The sequence below is a fragment of the Haemaphysalis longicornis genome, unplaced genomic scaffold (assembly GCF_048455015.1).
Source record: "Haemaphysalis longicornis isolate Haplotype H1 unplaced genomic scaffold, Haemaphysalis longicornis Haplotype H1 scaffold_9, whole genome shotgun sequence".
Classification (NCBI taxonomy): domain Eukaryota; kingdom Metazoa; phylum Arthropoda; class Arachnida; order Ixodida; family Ixodidae; genus Haemaphysalis; species Haemaphysalis longicornis.
This window is the reverse complement of record NW_027526460.1, coordinates 156,217,786-156,244,526: the sequence shown is the minus strand read 5'-3', so window position 1 is coordinate 156,244,526 and position 26,741 is coordinate 156,217,786. Positions and strand designations below refer to the sequence as shown.

The window sequence follows — 26,741 nt, the reverse complement described above, 5'->3', positions numbered from 1 at the left end:
ACCTGCAAATGTAGACTCAGGCATTCCGCAGGATGAGTATTAGGGCCGCTCCTCTTTATCGTCTTTATAAATGATATCGTTAGTGACATACGCGTCAAGATAAAGTTTTTTGCAGATGACTGCATGTTATATAACGAAATACGCAATTCAAGTGATCAGGGAGACTTTAACACCTCGCTATCTGTAGTACAAACATGGTGCTCGAAATGGCAGAGGACTATGAACTTAAAGAAAGACGGTTTCAATGACTGCTACCTGCAAAAAGAGTCCCTTAGGTTTCGCTTATAGCATTAGCAACCAGCCTCTATCCGTCGTAGCTTTGTACAAATACTTGGGTGTAATACTTACATCAGATCATAAGTGGAACGAGGACATAATATACATTTACAATAAAGCAATGAATAAACTGGGATTTTTAAGGCGGTCTATAGAAAATGCATCCCCTGAACTAAAACTTTTGTCATATAAAATATGTGTCCGACATATTATAGAGTACGCTCCCATTGTCTGGGATCCACACACTCTAAGCAACATCACTAAACTCGAGAAAATCCGGAGGAAATCAGGTAGATTTATTTGCAATTCATACAGCTGGTGCACGTCCACGTCAGATCTTCTGAAAGCTGCAGAACTAGAGAAATCTTTTTTTATGCAGGACTAACGTGTTTAAAAACTTTTTCTTCCCACACACGGTTTCCGAATAGAACGGACTAACCGTCCCAATTGTTGACGGTCAGGCTGTTTCATCATTTATTTCTGCACTTTCGAATAAATCACAGCTTTCACCTCCCGTCTTTTCCCGTAAAATTTTGTGCTGATTATTGTGCAGTTTCTTGTTCGTTGTCTGCTATCTTGTTTTATTTTTTTTTGCTTCCGAAGTGGCAAGGGAAAACATTTCTGTGTGCTGAACATTGTGCATTTTTTGCTTATTGTCTTCTATCTTGTTGATATGTGCTTTTACCGGATGCCCACTCCTGCCTAAGGCCTTGTAACAAGGCTGGCAGTACTTGTAAAATAAATAATAAATAAATTTCACAGTGAATTGTTTGCTTCCGGACAAGCGCTGGGGGCACTATAAAATACAAAATCCTTCGAATGAAACAAATTTGTACTTTGTATGTATGGCACTTTGAAAGGGGCATGAAGACAAAACGCAAGTCATGGTTCATTGGAAAGATTGCGTCATAAAAATAACGTTGACACGGCTTCTAACGCAAACTTTACTCAAGTAAGCTGTATAATGAGGAAAACAAAGAAGGGGCATGTTACACCCTAGTTACTTTTCCGCACTGAACCTGTGACGTGTAATGGTCAGTTTGTTGCCATTGGCTGACGCTGACAAAATTCGATGCAAATTAAACAGGTTGAACAGGATTATAAGCTTGCAGAACTAGCTATTGGCGCTTAAATTTGGTGCGCGTTCTTTTTATAGCAGCAATTATGTTTGTCTGCGAAATTAAATTTACGAACGAACACAGGCACATACAAGCACTAGTGCGTACGGTGGGCACTATGCTGGCCGACGCTGCACAGCCGTCGAGCACGTTGGGCTTATCTGAAGAGACACCGCCACTTACGTGACCATTCCTGTCGAGTTGCATAATATTTCCCGACACTATTACTATCAAGCGTAACATAAACCTGGTACTCACAAGAACGGTCAGCAAAACAACCGTGGGAAGAAAGTGGTTCTTTAGCGGTATCGTTTATGTTATTTTTGAAGGAAGACGGTATCTAGACTAACGAAATATGTTTTTGCTGTGAGCGGTACTACTGGTCAACATACTAGCCTACCATGGATAAGTCATTGTGGACATCACGAAACACCCGATGCGGCCTGGGAATTCGAATTTCGGACTTAATTGTTTGATTTCTCAAAGAAGACGGCATCGTTTACTGCCGGACAAGCATGCAGGGTAAACACGAAACCTTTCGAATACAACCGAATTGTTTTTGTCTTCATTGCCCCTTTAAAATTCCTGGGGACACTCAGGTCGGCCTGCGGCGCATGAAAGAGCAAGCATTGTGGCTTCCAGCCGCGGTGAAAGCCTAAATCCTACGATTCGGCTTTGTTGGTTTATGGCGTAGTTCAACACGCTTAGCCGATGCAGAAACTGGATGTACTGTCATGGACTAATGAAACGTGCGAACACGAAAATATGTCACAGAACAGGCAAAATCGAGGAAATTGGTTTGTAGAGATCACAAAATGGCGCGGTGGGGTATATCTGGGAAGTCACGTTAACAAACTTTGCTGCTGTTATAAAGTGATACCACAAGTGGACTTGCATAGAAAGAAATTGCGCCATTTGTGTGTTCCAGTTTGTATTTGCAAGCCTGCATTTGATTTGTCCATCACTGTACATCCGACATCGAGAGAGAGAGAGAGAGAGAAAACATCTTTATTTGTCCCGCAAACGCGACGCGGCCTCACGTCGTGTCAGCCGTCCACTCGGCTTCCGTCACCTACTCATGCCTTACCCCCGGGTGGTGGTGACACTTTCGGGCGTTGAAGCTCGAGGGCGTCCGACACTTGCTGGACGGCCATGTGTTGTATGACGTAGTGCATAAAACTCAACATACCTGGTGTCACCTCAAAGCAAACACTCCCTCAATTCTGCCTCCTTCAACTCGTGCTCGCCCACATCAGTGGCTGTTATCCGCATACGGCCCACATTTTTACGGACGGTTCATCTACACCTCACAGTAGTGCATCGGGCGTCTACGTTTCGTCTACCGGCCAAGCGCTGTCCTACCGCCTTGAACGTGCAACGTCATCCACGTCGGCCGAGCTTCATGCAATTAAGCAAGCCCTCCGCTACATTCTTCGTCAGCCATCAGCAGAATGGGCTATATTCACGGATTCTAAGACAGCGCTGCAAACCCTACGGCATGCCAGTTGCTTCAGCCTCCACGACCACGTATCCCGCGACATCATTTACCTGCACCATCTAGCCTACGTCGCTGGGCATCGTGTGACCTTGCAATGGATACCCGCACATTGTGGCGTTCTCGGCAACGAGAAAGCTGATGAGGCGGCTCGCAGAGGGCTACAACTGCGCAATGTAAGGAAAATTTTCTTTACAAAGCACGAGGCTGCAGCGCTAGCGAAGCAGCTTGCCTTAGAGGAACGAAACCGTCTCTGGTCTTTTCCCGAAACTCACCACCCTTTTCTGTATGACATAGACTCTGACCTGAGAATGAGGCTCCCAGAGCGAATCCCACGTCGATTTGAGACGCTCTACCATCGGCTGCGCCTCAACGCAGCACTTACGAACTCCTACCGACATCGCCTCGGTCAAACCACAAACCCTTACTATGATAACTGTGGTTTGCCAGAAACTACTGAACACGTTTTATTAGAGTGTCCGGCATACAAACAGAAAAGGAACGACCTCGCCAAGAAGATCGAGTGCCTCAACAATGGACTTTTATCATTGAAAGCTCTTCTTGGACCATGGTCATCTCCATCATCCCAGCGAAAAGTGTTAGATGCACTGTTTGATTATTTACACGACATCGGCGTCGCAGAGACACTGTAGAACTCCACATCGTCATCCTGTGAGAACACCTGGACTTTTACGTGACCCACGGAACACTCCATGTAGCCTTCTTTTTTACATCTTCTTTTTTCCCCTCTCTTTCGCCCTACTTTCTTTAGGGCCTTTACCTCCTCCACCCCATCCCCGCAGAGTAGCATGTAGGCGAATACATGCCTGCAGACCTCTCTGCTTTCTTCTAATAAAGAGCTTTCTCTCTCTTTGCACGCCGCCGCACTGACAAGGTACGGCGGGAACGTCTCTGCTGCACTGGCCTCGCTCGGGTGTCTTCTGCAGTCCCACAGGATGTGGGCCACCGTGGCCCTGTCCTTGCACATCACAAACACATCACTGGGGTACACCTCCGGGCATATTTGTTTAGCTATCACTGGAGTCATCAGCGCACGTGTTTGCAACTGCCTAAACACCACTGCTTCGCGTCGCGTCAGCTTAGGGTGGGGTGGGGGTAGCGTCCGGCGGTTAGTCCGGTACCACTCCAGGGTGTCCTTGTAGGTGGTGAGTGCCACCACCTCGTCGTCTTCCTCCGCCGCAAGTTGGGGGCTCGGGCTCATGCCGCGGCTGGTGAACGCGCGCGCCGCCCGGTCCGCCTCCTCGTTGCGGTTCTCGCCCGTGGTCAACGGGCCGGCGTGCGCCAGGAACCACTTAATAGTCACCGCTGATCGTCTGGGGAGTAGGGCCTCGCACACCCTCACAACACTGAGGGAGACACTATTCGTAGCGTAGTGCGAGATCGCCTGTCTCGCGTCACTGATCACTGTGGTGCACTCTGGGTTCGCATGGGCTTATGCGATCGCCATCTCTTCGGCCTGGTCCGTGCTCTTGGCCCTGACGCTGCCGGCCGTGTACAGCGCCCCGGTGGTGGCTGCTACCACCGCCGCGGCGTACGTGTACGGCCGGTCCGGGTACTTGGCTACGTCCACGTAGTATGCTCCGGTGTCCGTCGCGTGTGTCGCCGTGAGTGCCTTGGCTCTGGCGAGCCGTCGTTCCTGATTGTGCTCAGGATGCATGTGCCGGGGGATGGGTGGCACGTGGAGGTTGCGGAGCAGGTCCCGCGGGAGCGACGCTCGCTCCGCGCCGTCCTGCGTTCCTTGTCCCTAGTGCCCGAGCCGCTGTAGGATCGCGCGTCCCGCTCTCGTTTGCCTTAGTCTCGTTAGCTGTGCCGTGCGCTGGGCCTCGGCTATTTAGTCGAGAGTGTTGTGAACTCCCAGCTCGAGGAGCTTGTCCGTCCTGGTGTGCGTGTATAGCCCGAGTGCTGCCTTATATGCCTTGCGGATGATGGCGTGGAGCTTTTAGCGCTCCGCCGCCTTCCAGTTGTGGAAAGCCGCTACATAGGCCACGTGACTGACTGCGAATGACTGGACGAGCCGGAGCAGACTTGCTTCCTTCATCCCAGCATGCCTGGTGGACACCCTCCGGATGAGTCTAGTGGCCGTTTCCATCTTAGTTTCCAGCTTCCTGATTGCGAGGCCCTCGTGCTTGAGCGCGTCTATGCGGAGGCCGAGGACCCTCAGGGTCTTAACGTGTCGGGTTGCCGTGCCGTCCCGCGTTCCCAGGGTCATTTCCGGGGTTGTATCCTTGCACCTTCCGTTGGGTGGCAGAATTAGGAGCTCCGACTTTGCAGTCGAGCAGATCAGCCCGGTTCCTTGCAACTGGTTCTCGATAACGTCGATCGCCTGCTGCAGTGCGGCCTCAATGTGGCCGTCACTGCCTCCCGTCATCCACGGGGTGATGTCGTCGGCGTAGATCGTGTGCTTGACGTCCGGGAGGCTGGCGAGCCTGTTGGCCATCCCGATCATCACCATGTTGAACAGAATAGGCGATATCACCGAACCCTGCGGCGTCCCGACACTGCCCAGTGTCTTGGTAGGTAGCTGTATATCCCCGACGTTGATTGCCGTCGTGCGCTCGGTGAGCAAGTCCCTGATATAGGCGAACGTTCTCTGCCCCATGTCGAGGCACGATCAAATGCACTTGACACGATCAAATGCACTTTGTAAATCTAGGCCCAGGACCGCTCGGTTGTCTAGAGAGTGGGTCGCTTGGTCGATCACCTCCTGCTTAAGCAACAACATGGCGTCCTTAGTGCTAAGCTTAGCCCGGAAGCCCAGGATCGTATCGGGGTAGAGTCCTTCTTCCTCGAGGTACGACTGCCATCGGTTGAGAAGCACATGGTCTAGCACCTTGCCAACGCACGACGTAAGCGATATCGGACGCAAGTTGTCGATGTGAGGGAGCTTACCCGGTTTGGGGATGAGCACCGTCCTCGCCTCCTTCCATCGCTTGGGTAGCTTGCCGTTGCGCCAGCACTCGTTGTTGTACCGTGTGAGAACCGAGATGGCCGCGTCGTTCAGGTTGCGGAGCGCCTTGTTCGTCGTTCTGTCGGGGCCTGCTGCCAATCTGCAGTTGATTGTCTGGAGCACCACCCTCACTTCCCACTCCTCGATGTCGCCGTCGAGCCGGGCGTTGACCACTCCCGTGTAGCTCGGTAGGGGCTCCGGGGGCGTGGAGGGTAGGTACTTCTCGTTCAGGCGTCGGCGAACCTCCGCCTCGCCGAGTTCCTGCCGGGTCTTGTGTACGGTGCGGGCCAGGACGTCCTGTTGCGTTCCCTTGGTCTTGGTCTCGTCGAGCAAGTGGCGGAGTAGCTGCCAGGTGCGACTCTTGTGCATCTGCCCGTCGGCCTCTTCGCAGACCACGTGCCACTGCTGGCGGCACAGGACGGCGCAGTGTTTCTCTATCTCCCGGTTGAGCAGTGCCACTCTCTTACGAAGCTTTCGGTTGCTGCGCTGCTTCTTCCATCTATCTCGTATGGAGTTCCTCGCCTCCAGGAGGTGTGCGAGCCGGCTGTCAGCCTGGGGTGCGGAGTCGTCCAGCTCGATTTCGGTGGTGGCCGATCGGGCTGCTTCGTTGAGGGCTTGCGTCCACTTGTCGATGTCTTCGACGTGTTCCGGAATGCCTCCCAGAGCTTCGCGGTACGCGTTCCAGTCGGCGATACCTTGTGTTCTGGGCGTCGGCGCCTTGGACTTCAGCGGCACGGTGATTTCCAGGATGCAATGGTCGCTTCCCAGCGTCTCGCCGGTGTTCCTCCACCGCGTCTCGGCACCCTTGCCGAAATCCTTGCAAATAGTTAGGTCGGGGTTGGTGTCCCGCTGCACCGGCGTGCCGTGGCGAGTGTGCGCTGCCGGGTCGTTGAGCAGTTGATAGCCCGCGTCCGCAGCGTCCTCGAGTAGGGTGCGTCCCTTAGCGGTCGGCTTGGGGCAGCCGAAATCCAAGGATTTTCTACTCTGACGCGCAGCGCGAGCCAATTTGACAGTGAATCCCTCTCGGTGTCACGATTCACACACACTTCACACACGCATGAATCACGTTTCACACACACTTGTGTAACCCAAGGGTCTCGCGCTAGTTTTTGTTGGCATAAGTTGCCCGCCGAACAAGGCACCTGAGAGAACCCCTCGAGAACTACAGGGAGAGGACCGCCATGACTTGCTCCTCGTTTCACGCGCCAGTGAGGCCCACAATGCGTCACCTGTTATGGTAGTGCTTGTGTCTCGCGGCAGTGCGAAGAGCCCATCTTCCGCCGAACATCAAGACTCTCCAGGTGTGGGCATCGGCTGCTTTGGGCCGGACTCCCCCAATAGAGACTACTATGCCCCCTGTGGACTTTCGAAAGTACCACTGGGATACACAAGAGGGTGTAGACGCCCTCACCGCTTTCCCTATCCCGGACTATAGACCTGGAATCACACTTTATGAATAAAGGACTGTAATAATTATTCGCCGCCTTCGCCACGCGAACCCCAGACAGGCTGATAGCTTACTTTCGCCCGGCATGGAGCCAGGAGTCGCACGCGCTCGCTGAGCCGCGCGATGCCCGCACTCGTTTTTTGTTTATGTGTGTAGTCTCGCCGCTGCGCCCCCTTTCATTCCGAAACTTCGTTTCAGGCACGCAAGCACGCACGCACGTTGAATTTCAGCGGCAGCAGCTGCTGACGACGCTGTGTCTGCTGCCTCTGGGCACAAAATGGCTGTGGCCTAATAAATGGAGCGCATCGGCCATTCCAGCAACAGTTTTTTCGCGGCGTGTACGACAGTAAACTCCCAACCCGGCGGAGGCGGCGGCGGGGGTGAGAGGGGGGGGCGGGAGAGGTGAGTGTAGGGGGCGGAGGGTTTCAGTCACGGAGCACACTGTACATACCACGGCGAATTTGCCCAGCGTTCCCCGCGGGGAGGTGCCTGCTCACCGGCGGGCGCTTCGGCGGTACGGCTTTGTCGTCTTCTTTAGCGGCGGTTGTTTTGGGCCTGCTTTGGCGTAGCTTCGCGTCCATTGCGCGCTTCCTTCCCACGGCTTGATTAAATTTTTTGACACCACCTTTTGGGTAACCCGTACCCGACAGAATTATGTGGTCATGCGGCAACGATACGTTAAGGATTGGTTCGCAGGGGGGGGGGGGGGAAATTTAGAGAACACATACAGACATTTGGCCGCTAGAGAAACGCCACCTTTTGCGCACTGCTTGCCACGAAAGGGGCTCCGTTTTTAAATTGGTGAATACCAATTCGGTTGTGCTTTAAGAGGTATTACAAGAGGCGAAAGGAGCCACTGGCTCTAATGAATAGCGATTACAAAAGCGCCCTTAGCTTTTCCGCAGTTCTAAACCTCACTAAACTAACTAGTTTCATTCGGCATAACTAAGCTCACATGCCGAATTGTTTCCGTGTTGGCGCTTGTGTCGCGCGGTGGTGTAGCCCCGAGCTAGCACATCAGGATGGCTAGGTTCCGCTGTCTCACTGTTCGAAAGACGCAGCGTGCTTAGCGGACGCTGCTGTAGCCACGGGCGGGGTAAAACAGCGTCCGCCGCTGTAGCCCAACCGTGGCCGATGCTGCTGCGTTCGGGACGCCGCCACCGCGAATTCCAGGCAAAGGCAGGCAGAATCTCTGTATTCACTCTTTGTAGAACCACGTGTGTGAATTCAAGTGCCGCCGCATGGACAGTTGTTGCGGGTGTAGTTTAAAGCTTTGCTTTCCAGTCCCGTTCACAGCGTGTATTGGAGCCAGTTTTTTGTTTCTGTTAATTATGTTTAATGAAGGGCATTTACTTTCCCACTATGGCACAGTGTCTGTAATCACGATTCATTGAAACACGAATTGCGGCGCGCGTGGCTCTCAGTGGATGCGGCGCATCCTGTCGACTACACAGGATGCGGCCTGCCGTGAGGGCAAGCGCACACGAGCACGCTAATTACACATAGCATTATAGTGGCGGAGTATGTTCCCTAACCTAACTTTGCTTGCCGATGTGAATGCGGTTGTCTGCCGAGTCGTAGCATTCGATAGAACAAAGAGACAGGTAAAAGGCGATGATAATAATGATGATAAGAATTACGGGGCATGTGGCCGTTGTGAGAATGGAGAATACTGCGTTTGCAATTATGAGGAGTGTGTAGGTGTTCCTGTAGCTTTTGCTGAAATGCGCAGACTGGGTTTCGCTAACTTTATTCTAGTAGCGATTGTAACTTTACGTCACCCGCGAACTTTGTGAACATGATTATCAAAGGGCGGGGAAAATTAAACTCGATTTCTGTGCCAACACCTTGCCACCAAACAAGGGCTTGTGGTGGATGGCACCCGAGCGCTGCCTTGAAGCACGATGTCTGAGTCAGTGCAGTGCATTATACAGAATTGATTTGCTCTATAGATTGAACAGACATGCTGAGAAGATAGGACGTGTATTACAAGTGTCTGACGAAATGTTCGATACGTTCGACAACTAGTTTTCATCACTACCTTTTAAAAGCGAAGTAAGGAAACGACCTGTCAATCTGCACCTTTTTGGTGCTCTACAAACCAAATAAAGATCAACTAGGCGTCAGTGAAAATAAGTAAGGGCACAGTGGACAAGAAACCACCGTAAATGGCAGTCTTTAGGAATGATCGAATGTGGTTTATTCTGTGAAATGGGTTGCTCATATGCAGTCTCGCTGGAATTGTCTAAGCTCAAGGGCTGTCGTCCGATATCCTGCTAGCAGGGTTCCTTACAAAGATTGATCCAGGGAAAATTTTTGACCCTGGGATGCGATGTGTTGCAGAAAGCATTTATTTCGGGAGACGACATGGCTGGCTTTTTTTCGACTTCGAGCTTTGCGGACATCAGCGAGGACAATTTCGAAGAAGTCCCCATTGAAGATCCGAAAAGCACCACGGTCGCCTTGTTCTACTCCTCCGGTACCACGGGGGACGCCAAAGGAATGGAGATATCCCATCAGAGCGTGGTTGCAAACCTTCACACGCAAGCGTGAGTGCTTGATGATGTTATCGCCAAGACTGCGACTATAATAACCGTGTAAGCAATTTAACCCTGCAGTCAAGGCGCGTCCAATGATACCGCTGCGTTACGAATCGAAGCAGAAGGCAATGTAAATACAATGCGTACTTAGTGAATTCCCCCAACATAATACGATATACGATCGAATTCGGTTTTCAAGCACACGCCCATGTAGTACACCACATGTCTCTAGGCCTACTTTACAAAATTATCAATTTAAAGCGAATACTTCTTACGAATGTATGGGGACCCGTTCAGTGGGCATTTTATTGTCGCCATTATGTCGTTATAATGAACAACTTAGGAACATCAGTTCTCTCTAGGAATTCTGTGTTGATAATTTCCTCATTCCTAAATAGATGTAAGCAGCTTGCGATTCCTGCGTATAAAAGGAAGGTGCAATGCACTACAATGCACTACAATGCACTACAATACATGCACTACAATGTGCATGTACGGAACTGCTCAACTTTCCTAGTACTGTCACCTAGGCAAAAACGATGCGAAGTTTATGTTGTGATAGCAATTTATCAGTGAACCTGCTCTGCAAAATGCAAGAGAGCCCAAGCGTGTAGCCAGCAGCCAACTACATTGACCGGAAGTTAGCGGCTCGAACGAATTAATTTCGGGGGTTCCCCTAATCCAGAACATTCAATTAAATCGAAAACATGGTCGATCAAACAGGAACTACCTATGATAGCGATGAAAAGCTAAACGTTTCTCTTAGAATTCAAGATTATCTGGCATGAGATACAAGAAAAAACCGCGGTTCGCTTTTTTTGCGAGAGATTACCTTGCGGCGTTAGAGAAAGTTTTTAGAGGTACAACATCGCACCCATTTCACGCAAAAATGCAAGAGACCGGTGCTGGGGACCCCACGTCCAACGCTTAGGATCTGGACGTCTCCAAAGGTGGAGCCCTGTTTCTCGGAGGCGTTGCGTTCGGGAGTTTTTAAGAGCTGGGAATTCCACAAAAGGTTCAGTGACAGCCTTCGACGAAGTGGCAGGTGTCCGCGAACAGCGCGTGATAGCGGGCAGGCCAGACGTGGGTAACTGCTGGATATAACGGCACCCCAACTCGAAGTCTCCGCAGCAAGACCTCCTCCTAGCGATGGAGACCACTGGGGAAGCCAGGTCTTCGCGGGGGTAGTGGAGCACGCGTGGAGCGGCGAAAGTTCTCCCTTTTTCCCAGCAGCTCTTTTACGGTGGATACTGGGGGAAGTTGATTTGATTGATTAGTTATTGGGTTTAACGCGCCGAAACTACGCAGGTTATGAGGTGCACCGCAGCGGAGGGCTCCGGATTGATTTTGACCACCTGGAGGGTATCTTTTAAGGTGCGCCGACATTTCGAACACACGGGCGTTTTTGCTTTTCGCCTGCACCTGAAAAGCGGCTGCCGCGGCCGTACTGCGAGCACTGAAAGTGGCCATGAGAGGTTTATACGGTGGCAGGCGCCATTCGCCGCTGTATTGGCAGGAAGCACTCACCCAAGAATCTACAAAACATGGACAGGGCATGAATAAGTGTCCATAATCATGGGAATTCATGCAACCAGGCTTGTACACCGCGCAACGTGACGTACATCACAAATCGCTGCCGTTGAGTCCTTGAAAATTTCTAGCTTCATCCCACTAGTCGCTGTCGACGGAGGCACCTGCACACCATCCCGAATTGTTGTACGTCCTGCCATAACGCTGGGTGGGAGGACTAGGGCCGGCGGAGGACCGTCAGTACATATTTAGATCAGTACGAGCCCACAACGTAGACACGCTAGTTTGGGGCAAGGAGAATGTGCTTCCCGGTTCTTTTCTACAGTAGCAGTACGTATGTTCTTAGCACCCGGACAACTTGACTGAGTGGGTAATTTGACGCAGCGAATGTTGTAGCAGACAGTCGCTTGCGAAAACGGGAACGAAAACACCGCGAAGGCCAGGTGCTCGTTTTCATAAGTGCGAGCACAAAACCTTGCGGAGCTTTTGAAACAATTATTTATTTGAAGTAACGGCAAAATAACAGTCTCTATTGAGCCTCTCCCGAAATTTTACATTGTTGTTAACTGCCAGCTCAGTCTGCAGTACACTAGCCATGACCGTTGAGGCAGACTCAGGAAAAAGAACACGCTTTGTTTTTTATCCCTTTACATTTAAAACAGCGTGTGTTATTTTATAATTATAAGATTTCACACTCTTCTTTGCTTTTCTTGTGGTATTTTATTTGGATTTACGACCACTAAAACGTTTCGATCCCAGCCAATGATAAAACTAAGGCCAGTGCATGTTATAGCGGGGCCCATGACAACACAGATGGCCTTGATGTGAGCCGCATAGACGCTAGCGCCACATTCCTCCCTAGTGCATATAGTTAGAAACTCTGTGATCTCAGCAGCGTGGGAAGAGCAGAGTCGAGTCAGGCCGTGTCTCAGCAACCGCTCGTCGCGCGGTTGCCATAGTGAAAGCCCGGGCAAGCACGGGTGGCTTCGCTGCATTTGTTCGTTCAAATTGTTCGAAGGGAGGGGCACGCCAGGCTGATATCATGTAAAACTCACGCTGAAGCCACTGTTTCGCGGTCTTCAAAATCGGCAACCAGGAAAGCTTTCGGAACGGGAGGCTTAGAGCAAAAAAAAAAAAAAAAAAGAGACGAGGACGGTGGAAGACGAGGCAGGCGCATCTCGTCCGTCTCGTCAGCCACCGTCCTTGTCCTTTTTTGTGCTAAGCCTCCTATTCAGTATGTACCAACTAGCCCAACACCACGTTTTGTTGAATAAAAGCTTTAGCGTGCTTCAGTTGAACCAAATAGTTAAAAAAGAACCAGGGGAATTAACCACTTGGTACGGACTGGAAGAGTTCTTAGGCTTTGGCTTAGTCGAGTCCATAGCCCTAGTGCAGCGAAAGAATGCAAGTGCTTGCTTGGGAGGACAAATTAGTAGAAACACTTTTGAATACCAGTAAATGTAAGTACAGATTCAGTGCGAGTGCAAGTGAGTACAGATGAGTTGTGTGCTGCCAATTAAAGATTGAGTACGATTACTCTGAGTACTGACTTAGCACGAGTACTTGTGAATAGATAGCGTGCGAGCATAAGTGAGTACAGATTGACTACGAATGAGTACAGATTGAGTACGAGTACTACGTGAGGACTAATGAGTTTTGAGTACAAGTGAGTAAGTTTTCTAATGAGTCTGTGATGAGTGAATACGAGTGATTTTGAGTGCAGACGTGCTTTTTGAGTCTGAGTTTGAGTAAGTATACCATGAAGAAAAAAATTACTACTGACTTTGAGTGACTTATTTCTGTTTTGTTGACCTATGCTGAGCTACTGACACTGATGCCGATATATCTAAGCCCCGAACCCGCTTGAAAAACAGGAGTGGATGACCGGGTGCGGGCTCGCTCACCTACAAAACACTAACGAATCTCAAGGCGCGGTTTGACGCATTCCCCATCACGCCTTAAGGGGGCGCCAACCCTAAGCTCAAACAAAAGTTTATGAAAACAATGCAAAGTCTCTTATCTGCCTGAGTACGGCTTTAGGCAAACCCATAGACTGGGCCGTTCCCGTCGTATTGATGTCCTGTAGTCAGCGCGGGGAGTAAACTCGCTCTCTAGTTTCCCAACAAGTACCCCAATTCTGGATAGCCCGAAACACCGCCGTATAAGCTGTTCACTGATGCCTCGTAATCAAAATAAGTTGCAAAGCCGCAGCCCACCACCGTGCCAATACTGGGCGCCTCAGCGTCGAAGATTGTACCTTTCGGCGTCGACCCGCTGCTGGGTCACTAAACGAACTCGAGGAAGCTGGCGGGCACGTCCGCGAATGGTAGGTAACCTTGTTCGTTGACGTTGAGGTCGTCTTCTCCAGCGCGCAGTAGCATGGGGTCGAACATCGTAGTCGGCTGTCTTCCGCAGGCAAGCTCGAGCGGTGTCATCTGCGAGGCTTCCTGGACAGCTGTGCTGTATGCAAACTTGAAGCAAGGGTGAACTTCGTCCCACGCTTCACGTTCAACGTCAGCGATGATAGACATCATATTCGCGATGGACCGTCTGTTTTTTGAGGGTGGCAGGCCGTGGTTGTTTGGTGATCCCCGGTGGTGTAGCTTAATACTCCCTGCATGAGCTCCGCCGTGAATGTCGTTCCGCGGTTCGATAGTTTCGCTTGAGGAGCTCCATATCACAGCAAATCTTGGCGGAAGAATTTGACGACTTATTTGGGAGTCCCATTGCCTGGAGCTGTGGTATCCGTGCAGGGGCGTCATGTAGTCTGTGACTACGACAAGCCACTTGTTTTCCGCTCGTCACTTACGAAACTTGCCGTAAAGGCCCGTTCCGATCTGTTGGAGGCGCCTTCGAGGTATGGCGATATGGTGCTGAAGTCCGGCTGGACTGCGTGCCGTTTTCAGTAGCTGGCAGTCACGGCAGCTCCGGAGGCCGCGGGTAACATCGGATGCATGGAGGGGCCAGTAGTATTCAGCCGACGTGTCAAAAAGACGGGTCATCATAGTATGCTTCCAAATTTCGTCACGAAGGTCTGTTGGGATCGCGAGAACGAAGCTTGTTCTTGTGACGGGGTCGAAAGCGGCGTTCTTTGAAAGATACTTCAGAGAATAGTTGCGTCAAACCCCAATCCGTCATACTCTAAGGTTGGCGTTGGAAACTGTCGTGTTCCTTGGCTACCTTCTTTCTTCTCTACATTTGTGGCCCCAATACCTGATTTAGATATTGCTGCGAGGCGATTTGCAATGCCGCTATGCTGTGCGCCGGTCAAGGCAGCGGGGCTATGCACTAGCAGCGCAAGATGAGGAGCCCAATGGCCAACCGAACAAAGAGGAAGCTCAGAACCTGGCTGGTGATCACCTGCATTCGTCTGCCAGCGCTAACCGGATTCATTGGGAAATACAGCAGTCTTCCGCTTGCTTCCCGTAAAATATCTCCATGAGGTTGTTACTGAGCTTCAAGAACCGTGAACGAGTTGGCGGGTATTTCACACGTGGTCATTTACGTGCAGACCTGTGACTGTGCCTGATTAGAAGTAAAATTAAGTATACTATTAAGTCAGAGGGTGAGAATAGCATAAAACTGTCTTACTTTTGCTGGGAAACGGGTAGTAGCGGTTAAACATTCGCGGTGATCAAAATCTACTAAAGCGACTCTTACGTTGTGGAAATGCGTGAGAGCGAAAGCACAGACACGAAGAAAATATTTCCGTGAGGTCTTTACATCATACGTCAAACCTCTGAAGTTTCTACGGGGAATTCCAGAATGGTTAAATTAGACCGCTCTTTTTCTTTGGTTAAGGTCAGCTTTGTGGCTGAAATAACTGTGCCGAGAAAAAGGTTGACAGTTCTGAAGAAAATGCGCTCATAGTTCTATGGTTTGTACGCACTTCAGCGCTCTCCTGAACAACGAGCCCAAAGACGTCCTTCTCGCGTGGCACCCAATCACATACGCGTCTGGATTCATGTTCGTGCCAGTGGCTGCTTGCGCTGGATCAACGTGCGTGATTGTTCATCCCGGTATGTCCTTCGACGATCTTGTCGGCACTGTGAACAAATACCAGGTGAGTGTATCGAGATACTTGCGTCATCTTAAAAAGGCGTTGTTGTAGTCAATTACAAAGTCTTGTTGTTTCATAGTGTAACTCCTGCCGTCTGCAAACAATCCATGAAATCTATCGGGCAAAATTAGCAATAAAAAATTAGCACCACTCACCTACAAATAACTTCACCGCTTGCTTTAGACAAGTTTCAGTAATGCAAGACGCCATGAGATGTTTCACATGAACAAAAGATTGGACAGTTTTTCTGTAAATGCGGCATATTTATGCGAGAAAAGATGAACCCCAAGGCGGAAAAATAACGAATACTAATTTCCAATCATCTTTTATCGACACGAGCAAACTAACCTATCGATGGCGATGTGCAAACGGATGCTGCGATCGGTGGCAAAAAGGTCAGTATGCGGCAAAGGAAACAAAGACTACGCCGGATTTTTGCGAAATGGCTGTAAAGCTGCTAGCGCTCCTATATAATGCTTGAGTAACGTATTGTCATTCAGTTACGCTGCAAAACAGTGGTTGGACTGTGGCATACAGTTGTCGTAAATGATGGAAAGCAGCCTGCCTGTTGTTTCACTCAGGAAACGTAAAAGGGCTTTCGTCGCTTTCTGCGAGGTCGATGGTAAAGACCGAACTTGCGTGAAAGACTATAGTGCCAGAAACGGGACTAGAGTGCGCGCTTTCCCACTCCTATCTCTTCCTCTTCTCCCCCCCCCCTTTTTATTCCCTGCGCCCCATTCCCCCAGTGCAGGGTAGCAAACCGGGCTCTACACCTGGTTGACATCCCGGCCTTTCCTTTCTTTTTTCTTCTTCCTTCCTGCCTGTTGTGAAGCACTTACATTACCAAGTACAATAAGTGTCCATTGAACCGCCTTTCTAGGGTTTTTCCTAATTTCTCGCGGCGCTATAGCAGTCTGGTGTTCCGTAAAATACATTGCCACGCATCCACCGAGGACGAATGTTTCTCGACGACGTGGGCATGCCGAGCGAATGCGGCAAGTTTATTTTAGCAACAGCCACCTCAGAAGCCTGACTTTGATAAGCACGGCACCCCATGTGACGCTTTCCTAACCGGTTCCATGAATCACCTGCAAGTTCCACAACCACGCGGAAGAGCGTTATAATGGAAACAATACGGTACTCGAGTAGCAAATGTGTATGGCGTGCGTTTGGCCTCGAAGGCAATGTCTTAGCGTTTATATTCGCTACATAAGTCCCAAAAACGCCGCTCGCATTTCCCTAGAGTAGTTGAGATTTCGGTACTACATTCGTGGCTAGCGTGTTCATTTGTTAGCAATTAAATTTATTGTTCCGAATGTGACCGCAGAGTAGGGCTAGTATTTTTTAACATTCAGCCGCCGTGGTGGCTGAGTGGCTAAGGCGTTGTGCTGCTGAGCACGAGGACGCGGGTTCGATTGCCGGTTTTTTGATGGAGGCGAAAAGCAAAAACGCCAGTGTGTACGAGATTTCGGCGCAAGTTGAAGATGCCCAGGTGGCCAAAATTAATCCGGAGCTCCCCACTACGACGCGCCTCATCGCCTGCGTTGCGTCGGGTCGTTCAACCCTACAATCAATCAGTTTTTCGACATCCGCCTCTTCCACATATCTGTAGCCGGAGTTCTGAAATTGCTCTGAATTATAAATTTGTACTTAATATATCCTTATGGCCTCATTCACTAAGTATGAACAGAGTCTTTCAATGTTTTACTGGTCACGAAACTTCGGCGCTCGTTTCATATAGGGACCGCGCGCGCCGCTACAGGCGCCACCGCCGCACGAAGGTCATCCAGCCGCCGCGCGTGCGGCGTATTGGCCAGCTCTTGGCGTGCAAACGCTTGCTGCTTTTGGTCTCTGCGCGCTGATTAGGTGTTTTTTTTTTTGCGTAGTAGTTAGCGATGAATAGTCCAGTCATTGTGTATATCACCTGCCTTCAATGGGGTTTTATTTTTCGAAGTAAATTACCGTTGACTTCGGCCGCGAACGGCAATGGCTTCTGTGTGCTCTTGCACAAGCGCTGCGCCGTCGTGTTTACGGATTTTTAAATCTATATTGCTTCTTTTAGTAAAAGCAAAGTTGTAATTACCACATATACGGTAGCTCCGTAGTCCCGGACTGCTGCGGTCCTATCGATAATACAATAAAAAGAAACTGAAAGAAACCAAGTACGCGTCGTTCAGACTACGCTTAATAAATCCAATGATTGCTCTGGAATTTACAGAACGCTAAAAGAGATAGCCCAATAGTATTGTCGTTTCGATGAGTGGGTACATACTTGAGAACATCTAAACACGCTGCAGAAACGCGAAGTATCAAAACACGAAAAGATATACAGGGTGTCCCAGCTATCATGCACCAAGATTTTAAAAAAGAGTAAAGGCGTAACTCGAAGGAAACCAGGTGCATATTGTTTGCATTACTGTGAAGAAGCGGACAGTATTTTTTCTTTAATGAGACTTAATTAACTAATAATAATTAATTATCTAACTCGAGAAATACTGTCCTTATCACTAAAGTGTCAATGAGGCACTTGTAGGTAACCACGAGGGGCATATAACTGCGGCATTTTCGGCGTTGAACTAATTGCGTACACATTTATTCTGACTGATAAAGGAAACCCGCGAAATATGAGAAATACCACGTGACGGTGCCTCCGCGCGCACCGTAAAGCAACGTCCTCAAACAGGCTGCCTCTGAGTTAGCCAGAATGAAATAGACAAAAGAAAGAAAGAAGAAATCGTGACCGAGTTTGTTCCTTATCTGCACACGCGTTCCGCGAATCTTGCTGCTGCTCCTGCCATACATGCTATTACCAAGGTGATGCGCTGTCTCTCCGGGCGGGTAACACGCGAAGCAGTTGCTTTCAATCAGCTTTGTTCGGGGACGCTGCTTTACAATGCGCGCGTAAGCGTCGTCACGTGGTATTTTTCATATTTCGCGGGCTTCCTTTATCAGTCAGAATAAATGAGTACGCAATTAGTTCAACGCTGAAAATGCCGCAGTTAGATGCCCCTCGTGGTTACCTACAAGTGCCTCATTGACACTTTAGTGATTAGGACAGTATTTCTCGAGTTAGATAATTAATTACAATTAATTAATTAAGTCTCATTAACGAAAAAATCACTCTCCGCTTCTTCACAGTACTGCGAACATTATGCACTAGGTTTTCTTCGAGTTACGCAATTTCTCTTTTTTTAAATCTTGGTGCATGATAGCTGGGACACCCTGTATGTCGCACCATGTGTCTTTCTGCATCCACGCTTTGCAATACTTGAAAAAACAGGAAGCGAAAAAATAACAATAAAACTGAACTTAACACACGCAACAAAAAATTTCAATGTTACGAAGGGAGACAAAAGAGCGTGGTCCAGCGTACAAAAATTTATTTTTTCGCGCTGCGATGTGAAGCACACGGAGAAAGCAGAATATTTCCACGTAGCCAAGAACGAAGCAAAGCTTCTCTGAACGCAGCGAGCGATCTCCTGCACTACAAAAGACTAGAATGAAACACAAACGTCGAAGAAGCAGTCCGCAGTGTGACGTGCACAGATGAACGTCGATAAAGTGAGTTGCGCGGCGTTTGCTATGCATGCATTACTCTCGGAATGTTATTAATTTCAGATCCATGGAAATGGGATCGAGAACATTGTCGAAGAAACAAAAAATCAAGTTAGCGTCAAGGTGGCACCCTTTCCATATCAAACACTATTGCCTGACCGGACGTACGACAAAAAGAGCCAACGGGCGCTCCGGTTGAAACGCCAGATAAGAAACTGGAATCGGCCACGCGCGGTTACAAAACAAACAAAACGAACCCTAAGGGATAATTCGCGGAAATATGAAAAGTAAAAGCACAAGGACGTCCCAAAGCTGTTTTACACGCGAGCCTGAGCGCAAGGTAATACAAGTTTGCAAACAGGTAATGGAGCACCGCTACAACCTGACTGATATGACAAAAATCCGGCTTTAAGTTAGCCTTGTACAATGCTAGGTCCACGATGCTCTCAAAATGGTACATTGCTTTTTCCATTCTCACACACAGTGCATTTCCGCACACTGTCACGCACTTATAATCGAAGCTGAAATCTCCCGTTGCTTGCCTTGGAATGGCGCGCCTCCAATTCTCACGCAGCTGCCCGTCGCTCGGTCAACAGAACAAGGAAACATTTTCTGTGGTATCGTTGTACAAGGAACGACATCCCGGGACGCAACACATGTTCGGCATCGTCGTTGCACTACTTAAGTCGCATCACAAGAGCGCGATATGCACGTTACATTTTTTTCCCGCACAAAACAAACACAACTCGCCGCGGCTCCGCCGTTCGAGCCAGCGCAACGCCGCCCGAGGAGTGACCTCAGTGAGAGGGTGGCGCCACCGCGCGGCGGCCAAACGCAGCATATGAAGCTCTCCCATTGAGTTACGGAGCAGTTTCGTGACCAGTAAAACATTGAAGGACTCTGGTATGAAGTAGCATGAGTATGAAGGTGCATTTTCCCCGCACTTCTCAAAATGCACTCCGCTCTCGTTACGAAATATTACCCCTTAAATATGAAAATTCCGCCATGTTTCTATGAATGCGAAGCTTCGCGCACCCATAGTGAATAAAACTCAAGGCCACTCTTACGATACTCTGTTTCTACCAGATTACTTCCTTAGCAAGTGCCCCGACACGTCTCTACTACTACGTTGCTGACATGATCCGCACGGGAACGAAACTGCCATCTGTGAAGAAGATAGGCATGGGCGGAACTGTGCTGACGCAAGAGTTCGCCAAGCAGATCACGGCGGCTTTCGACGGCTTGGTCTCCATGCGCAATAATTACTCCTTGTCGGAATCCTGTGGTGTTATCTGCTCGACTCCGTACGGCGAGCTTGCGCCGAAGAGCGTTGGCTTTCCTGCTCCCATGGTGGAACTGAAGGTGGGTCCCACCTCTTTTTTGCTGTTTTAGCAACGGAGGAGAATCTCTTTTGACTTAATGGCTTTGAGACATCCTTTCGCATAGCAGCTGAGAGCAGTCACGTCACAAGAACGTAGTTGCAACAAAAAACACGCTTCGTACGCTCAAGAACTCATCGGACCTTACCTGGGGCCCATATAACTTGGTTTATCTTTCTCGGGTAATCATGATACAATAAAGCCCACTTATATCGATCAGCCTGAGGATTGTAAAATAGTTCGATATAGCAAAAATTCCATATAGAAAGTGACGCACAAAAAACTTACATGAGAGCAATCCTGCCGACGGAGTCACGAGCTAACACTGAGCTCTTACCAGCCTGCAGTTCACTATTGATACGACACTTCCTTGGAAAGAAAACATCAATTTATTGGGGCGGAAGAACTGCGTGAGTGTAGCCTGCTTCTTGGAGCACAACGTATTGCTGGTGGCTGCTTGTTCCACGGTATCTAAACTGTCGACAAGCACAAGACCGCTGCCCTCAATGGCACTGCAGTATCGCCCCAGCAGGGCCACGGCAGCGACGGCTTCGCTCGTGCTCGGAAGCGGTACGGAGTCCTCGGCGTCTTCGACATAGCGGAGAGAAGCATGAATACAAGCGAATAACGGCGAACCCAGCGAAGCGAGCAAGCGCGGGCAGCGAGCGGCGCGGACTTGAAGATCGGTGATACCGCAGCCCGCAGCACCCAATGTGACGCTTTCGGCGCCAACGGCATGCATGCCTGGAGCTGGTTCACTCTGCCCATATAGTTAGTGAGAAACTCTATGACTCTGCCACGGCCGGTTTGGAAAAGCTCGAGCTCGCGCGGGAGTCGCAAGCGACACCCACGCCACCGCTTCGCGCCGATGTATTGCGGGAAAGCCTTCCGCATGTCTAAGGAGAGCGAAAAATCCGGCGCGGGAGAGTTCGATATATCCATTGTGAGCAAAATCGCGTTCGACATAAAAAGTTTAAAGTGTATGTAATTTTGTCAGAATTAAACAAGGGTTCGCTACAGGCAATAATTCAATATATCCGTGTTCGATATAATCGGACTTTACTGTAAATTAATACGATAAATCAACCGAATCTTCACTAATTTATTTTGAGCGCCCAGAGACGATGGTACAGTGTTTTGGAACACTAAGGAAAAGATGACAATAATCACTGTGACAAGACACACAACGCAATAATCCTTAAAATCTGCCACACTAACACAACAAACACAATAGTAACAAAGAGAGGACACATATGACATGATTTTATACAAATACCTACAGTGCACAGAGTAAAGAGCACAAAGAACTAAAAGGTAGCGAAGGACGTAAGCTTGAACAAAAAATAAAGTAGGAAAAAGAAAGCAGAAACGAAAATTGATTTAAGCATTGCAATAGTCACTGTATGCACACATATAAAGAAGCAATGAAAAACGTATAAATATGCCAAGGCTACAGAAGTACCGTCATACAAAATACTGAGAGGGATTCAGGTGCACGAGGCTGTCAAACACAAGCTCTGATCATAAACTGTAGTTGCCTTAATTAATCTCTCGATTACCTGAGATGTTTCACCGTCTCTTGGAAATCTGAAAGCGCTTAGAAAGTGATACTTCAAAAATTTGGTTATGTCCGGTACTTACCCCATTCGAAGAAAAGTGAAGCAGCCGGGTGTAGTCATCTGAGCCATTTTAATGTACCATAAAAATCTACCCTTAAAAGTTTAAATGGTCACTCTTCCAGTGATTGATATAAAGTCCAGGTATGAACAATATCCTCTTCTGTAGAGCTTCGGATACGTACACGGGTGTACAGAAATCTCCTTTCAGTTTTTAAGCCCACAGCCACGTGACTTTTCCATACATGCTTTTTCATCTTGAAGGCAGTTTGGAGTTTATGGGAACCAGTCCTGAAAGTTCGGACGAAAGTGTGTGTTTTTCAAAATAGACATCTCGATAGCCACCATTAAAATTTAATTCAAACAGTTTTATTTCACTTTTTATTACGATACCCTCATGGCCAAAGGCATTACAGAGGGTAGTGGTGTGAAAGCAAAAAAAAAACAAACAAAAAACAAAACAGCACAAAGACGTTAAGATACAACATACATTAAAATCCTTAAACCCAAGGTAATTAAAAATTGGAACTGCGACTCATGGAAAACAAACATTATAAGAACTCCTGATTATACAATGTTAGCCGGAACATTTCGAAACTAATGAACGCCTGTAATGAATACAGTGTCAAAAGGAAGGAGATTCCAGTCGCGACTTGTCCAGGGCAGAAAGGCATGAAAACAATGCAGTTTTACACATATAAATTCCAACTTTGTGCTCATGGTCAACGCGGCGGGAATGATAATGTTGCCTATGTACAAGCTGGTCACGCAGTGCGGGGTGGTGATACAGCTTATAAAAAATAGTTAGTCGCAAAATTTGACGCCTAGTAGAGAGAGATGGGAGGGCTGGATCAGATTTCATTCTAGTAATGCTCGCGGTTCGATTCTTGACCAGCACAAATCTAACAGAAATATTTTGAACACGTCCTAGTGCAGTTACAAGTTTTACGTGACATGGGTCCCATACTGAGCATGCGTATTCCAGTTTTACAAGAACTAATGCTTTGTAGAAGTATAATTTGAGTGACGAAGGAACTGCAAAGAAGTTGCAGCGCAAGTAACCCAACATGCGGTTGCGCTGGTTAAAAATATGCTCAATATGAAGGTTGCAGGTTAAGCTTGTGGTAATGTGAATGCCAAGGTATCTGTAGGAAGCAACTGATTTTAATTGGACATTATTAAGAGAATATTGTGATGCATTGGGTTTAGTTCGAGAAACACGCATTGTCTTGCATTTGCTAGTGTTGAGTTCCATTAGTCAAGTTTTCGACCAATTTACAACATAATTGAAATCAGACTGCAAAATGGTGGTGTCGTTATCAGTGGTTATTTCACGGAAAATAACACAGTCATCAGCAAATAATAGGGAATTAGATTTCAACAAAGAAGGCAGATTATTAATATTAATAAGAAACAACAGGGGCCAACGAACAATCCCTGCGGTACACCTGAATAAACAGGGCTGAATGGAGAGCAAGATTGATTAGCGACAGCCAACTGCGAACAGTCAGTTAAATAATATTCAATGCACTTCAACAAACTTCTGCGAATGATTAATTGATTTAGTTTATCAAGCAGCAGCCCGTGTAAACCCTTATCGAATTACTTTGAAAAACCAAAAAATGTGCAGTCAGCATGCGAAAATCTATCTAAAATTTGATGTAATTCGTGAGTAAAATAAATTAGTTGGGTTTCACAGGAGTATGTCTTGCGAAAACAATGTGGGGCTGCTGCGAAAAACGAGTTGGATTCCATATAATTAACCAAATTACTGTAGATGACATTCTCTATATTTAGCAGCAGTTACTGGTTAGAGAAATGGAACGATAATTACACGGAATATTTTTATTGCCGGACTTATAAACTGGAATCACCCTTCCTATTTTACATTTCTTAGGAAGCGTACCCGGGTCCAATGATTGCTGAAATATTTTTGTTAATATGGTAAAACAATAAACGGCCGTGTTTAAAGTTTTGTGCTAATGCCATCAAAGCCAGGAGATGAAGAATTATTTAGGTCAGGGATAAGTTTAGAGATACCGGAAACATCGATTTGTACTGGAGGCATAGCTGCGCAACTGAGTGCTTAGGTTGAAGGCTTCGCAACGGTAGACGCCGCGGAAAAGTTTTTTACGAACGTTTGGTGGAAAAGCATAGCACAAAGATTGCTGGAAACTGGTTCGTCAGATGTGTCGTTTCATCGGATGGAGGGTTAATGGTACGCCAAAATTGCTTTAAGTGTGAAGAAAGCATTGACGGAAGCACATTAGATGAAAAATTCTGTCTAGCGTTTTTTATAGGCGAAATGTAATCATTGGAAGCAGTCTTGTACGCATTCCAATGCGCGTTAGAAGGTGAGCGTCTGGCGATGCGATGCACACGTTTTTGCTTATTTGACAGACGCTTGATATGGACGTTGTACCATGGTGCTTGAGCACGCGTGGTTATAACTCGCTTTTTTTCGTATGTATTTATCAATTAGTTCCTTAGATTTAGCTTCAAACCTGTTCCAGTTAACTTCTACAGAGTTGTCAACTGTACTCAAGAATACATCTGTAAACTCGTGAAGTTCGTTACTGAGTGCGTCGAATTTGGCTCTGTTATAGTCAAGGATGGTTTTTCATTTTTTTGAGCGCGCTTGAGCAGCAAGTGATCGCTAATTCCAGGACAGCAAGTAACAGCAGATATGAGATCAGGTGTGGGAGTTAAAATTAGGTCAAGTGTGTTAGATATGGTCGAGGACAGCCTAGTGGGTTCGGTAACAAGTTGAGTGAAAGAAAAGACAGAGCACAAATCCAAGAATAGGTGTGCTTTAGTTGAGTATGGGGTTACAGTGGGGTTACAGTGGGAGTTGAGTGTGGGGTTACCTGCGTGACGCCCTGAGAGGAGATCAAAACTTTAAAGAAATATGCACATCACAGATAATGGCTTAAACCTTCATAATCGCCTCGGTAAACAATGACAGCGAGTAAAACAGCATATGGGTAAAGATAAACTACACTGTACGAATGAGATGCGCAAATGAAGGCTAGAGGCTGAAATTTATCTAAAGAACACCTCCTGACCACATAGCTCATCGAAACCGTGAGCACAACACCACCAAGACGGAACTCGCTTTTCCTTCGAGCGGGTGGACTGAGCGAAGCCTGAGTAGGGCTCACAGCATAAGCTGCAAAATGTCTTCTGTAGTACCATAGATGCTTCGGGCTGTATCGCTTCAAATTTGCTTACCCAGTTTTCCAACGAGTCACCAAATAACGCTGGCTGCGGAGGAATGGTCATCAGGTATTCTGAATCAGCGGTTTAGTTTATGACCAAGAAAATATAAAGGAAAACGGATTTGCGCAGTTCCTGGACTTGAACACCGGGAAAAAGGTTGGACCAATGCAGTACGGCGAGCTCTACTTCCGTATCCCGAGCGCCATGAAGGGCTACTACAAGAACCACGAACTCACCAGGAAGTTCATGGACGCAGAAGGCTGGTGTCGATCAGGTGAGCCAAGTGAATTTTGTGCTTTCCATGGTTACTTGTGGCAGGCAGTGGGGGAAGCCGGAGGCGCAACTGTAACAGCTTGGTGCGCGCTAGAGACTGCGGAGAGTTAGTCGTGCTATTGTCCTCTGCCAATCTTGTAACTCGAGGGATTGCCAACGAAACTGCTTTCCTCGCACATTGTTAAGGATGTGGCGCTAGTTCAGCTGACACCGCAATCGTTTAACGTTCCTGAAGGAGGAGGAATGCCTTTATTATCAGAGGGGGCATGAATGCCCTGTTGGGGAAGGAAAGGGACATGAAGGAAGGGAGGGAATAATCGAAAAAAAGAACAATGTTCAAGGTTCAATCACCTTAAATGGTGGATAGCATTGTAACGTCCGTGAACATATAGTTCGCAGAAACCGTGAAGAGATAGGTGCGAAGATTTTTAGAGGTGTCGGTCCAGGACAGGTTATTACACCAGCTTGTAAAGACCACTGGTTAGTGCGTATTCAATAACTTTCTCAAGTACTGAGGCGTCCTCTCGAACGCGTTGCAGGTGCACTTCTTCATCTCCGGGTGGGGAACCGAGGTCCAATAGTGGCTCGCGATCGGTCTTGAAGTGCTCACAGTGCCATATCAAATGGTACAGGTTAGCGATACACTTCTCGTCACCACCCCGGTGGGTGTGCTGGGCCCGCTCAAGACGCTCACACGCTCGGGCGAGGTGGTAGCTAATAAGATTTACGCTAACACGGCCCTAACCCCTCATGTACTACATAAATGGACCCACGGAGCCAGCTCGCACATCCAACGCTGCCCGTATTGTGACGTTCCTGAAGAAAGGTTTTCAGCTCGCGCTCTCTACTGGGAGGGAACTATACTGTGACACCGGGAAGATATTTCTGGAACAAATAATAAATCCCTTGAAATTTCTGGAATGGAAAAATAGATTTATCATACTGCTACTTGAAAGTAAACTTCCTTCACAGATGCATTCACAGGAGCAATATTTAGCAGTGTCAGTACCTTATACGATTCTTTGTGATTTTTTAAGGTGTACCTTCGAATGAAAATTATGAAAATGTATATGAAATTGAGGGATATCTTAATGCGAAAGCATTAAGATATTCCGTACATTAAGATATCCCCAATGGCCCACTGAGCGAAACAGCCGGCTTCTGGTGTCCGGCGTCTGCACTAGTAGTAAAACCGCTCCTGAACGCCACTCTGGCTTCGGGGCGTACATGTAGCTGCATAGCTCTATTTCCAAAGCAAAAGCATC

The 26,741-nt window shown here is 48.1% G+C and overlaps 1 protein-coding gene across 1 annotated transcript in view; it reads left to right on the top strand.

Annotated features, from left to right (window-relative positions):
- LOC144153085 (luciferin 4-monooxygenase-like) overlaps positions 1–26,741 on the top strand; it is a 67,322-nt gene that overhangs the window by 19,450 nt on the left and 21,131 nt on the right. The window contains exons 4-7 of the mRNA XM_077684737.1: positions 9,648–9,853; positions 15,269–15,437; positions 20,076–20,351; positions 25,333–25,477. Of these exons, the coding sequence (XP_077540863.1) occupies positions 9,648–9,853; positions 15,269–15,437; positions 20,076–20,351; positions 25,333–25,477 (796 nt within the window). The remainder of the gene's footprint in view (positions 1–9,647; positions 9,854–15,268; positions 15,438–20,075; positions 20,352–25,332; positions 25,478–26,741) is intronic.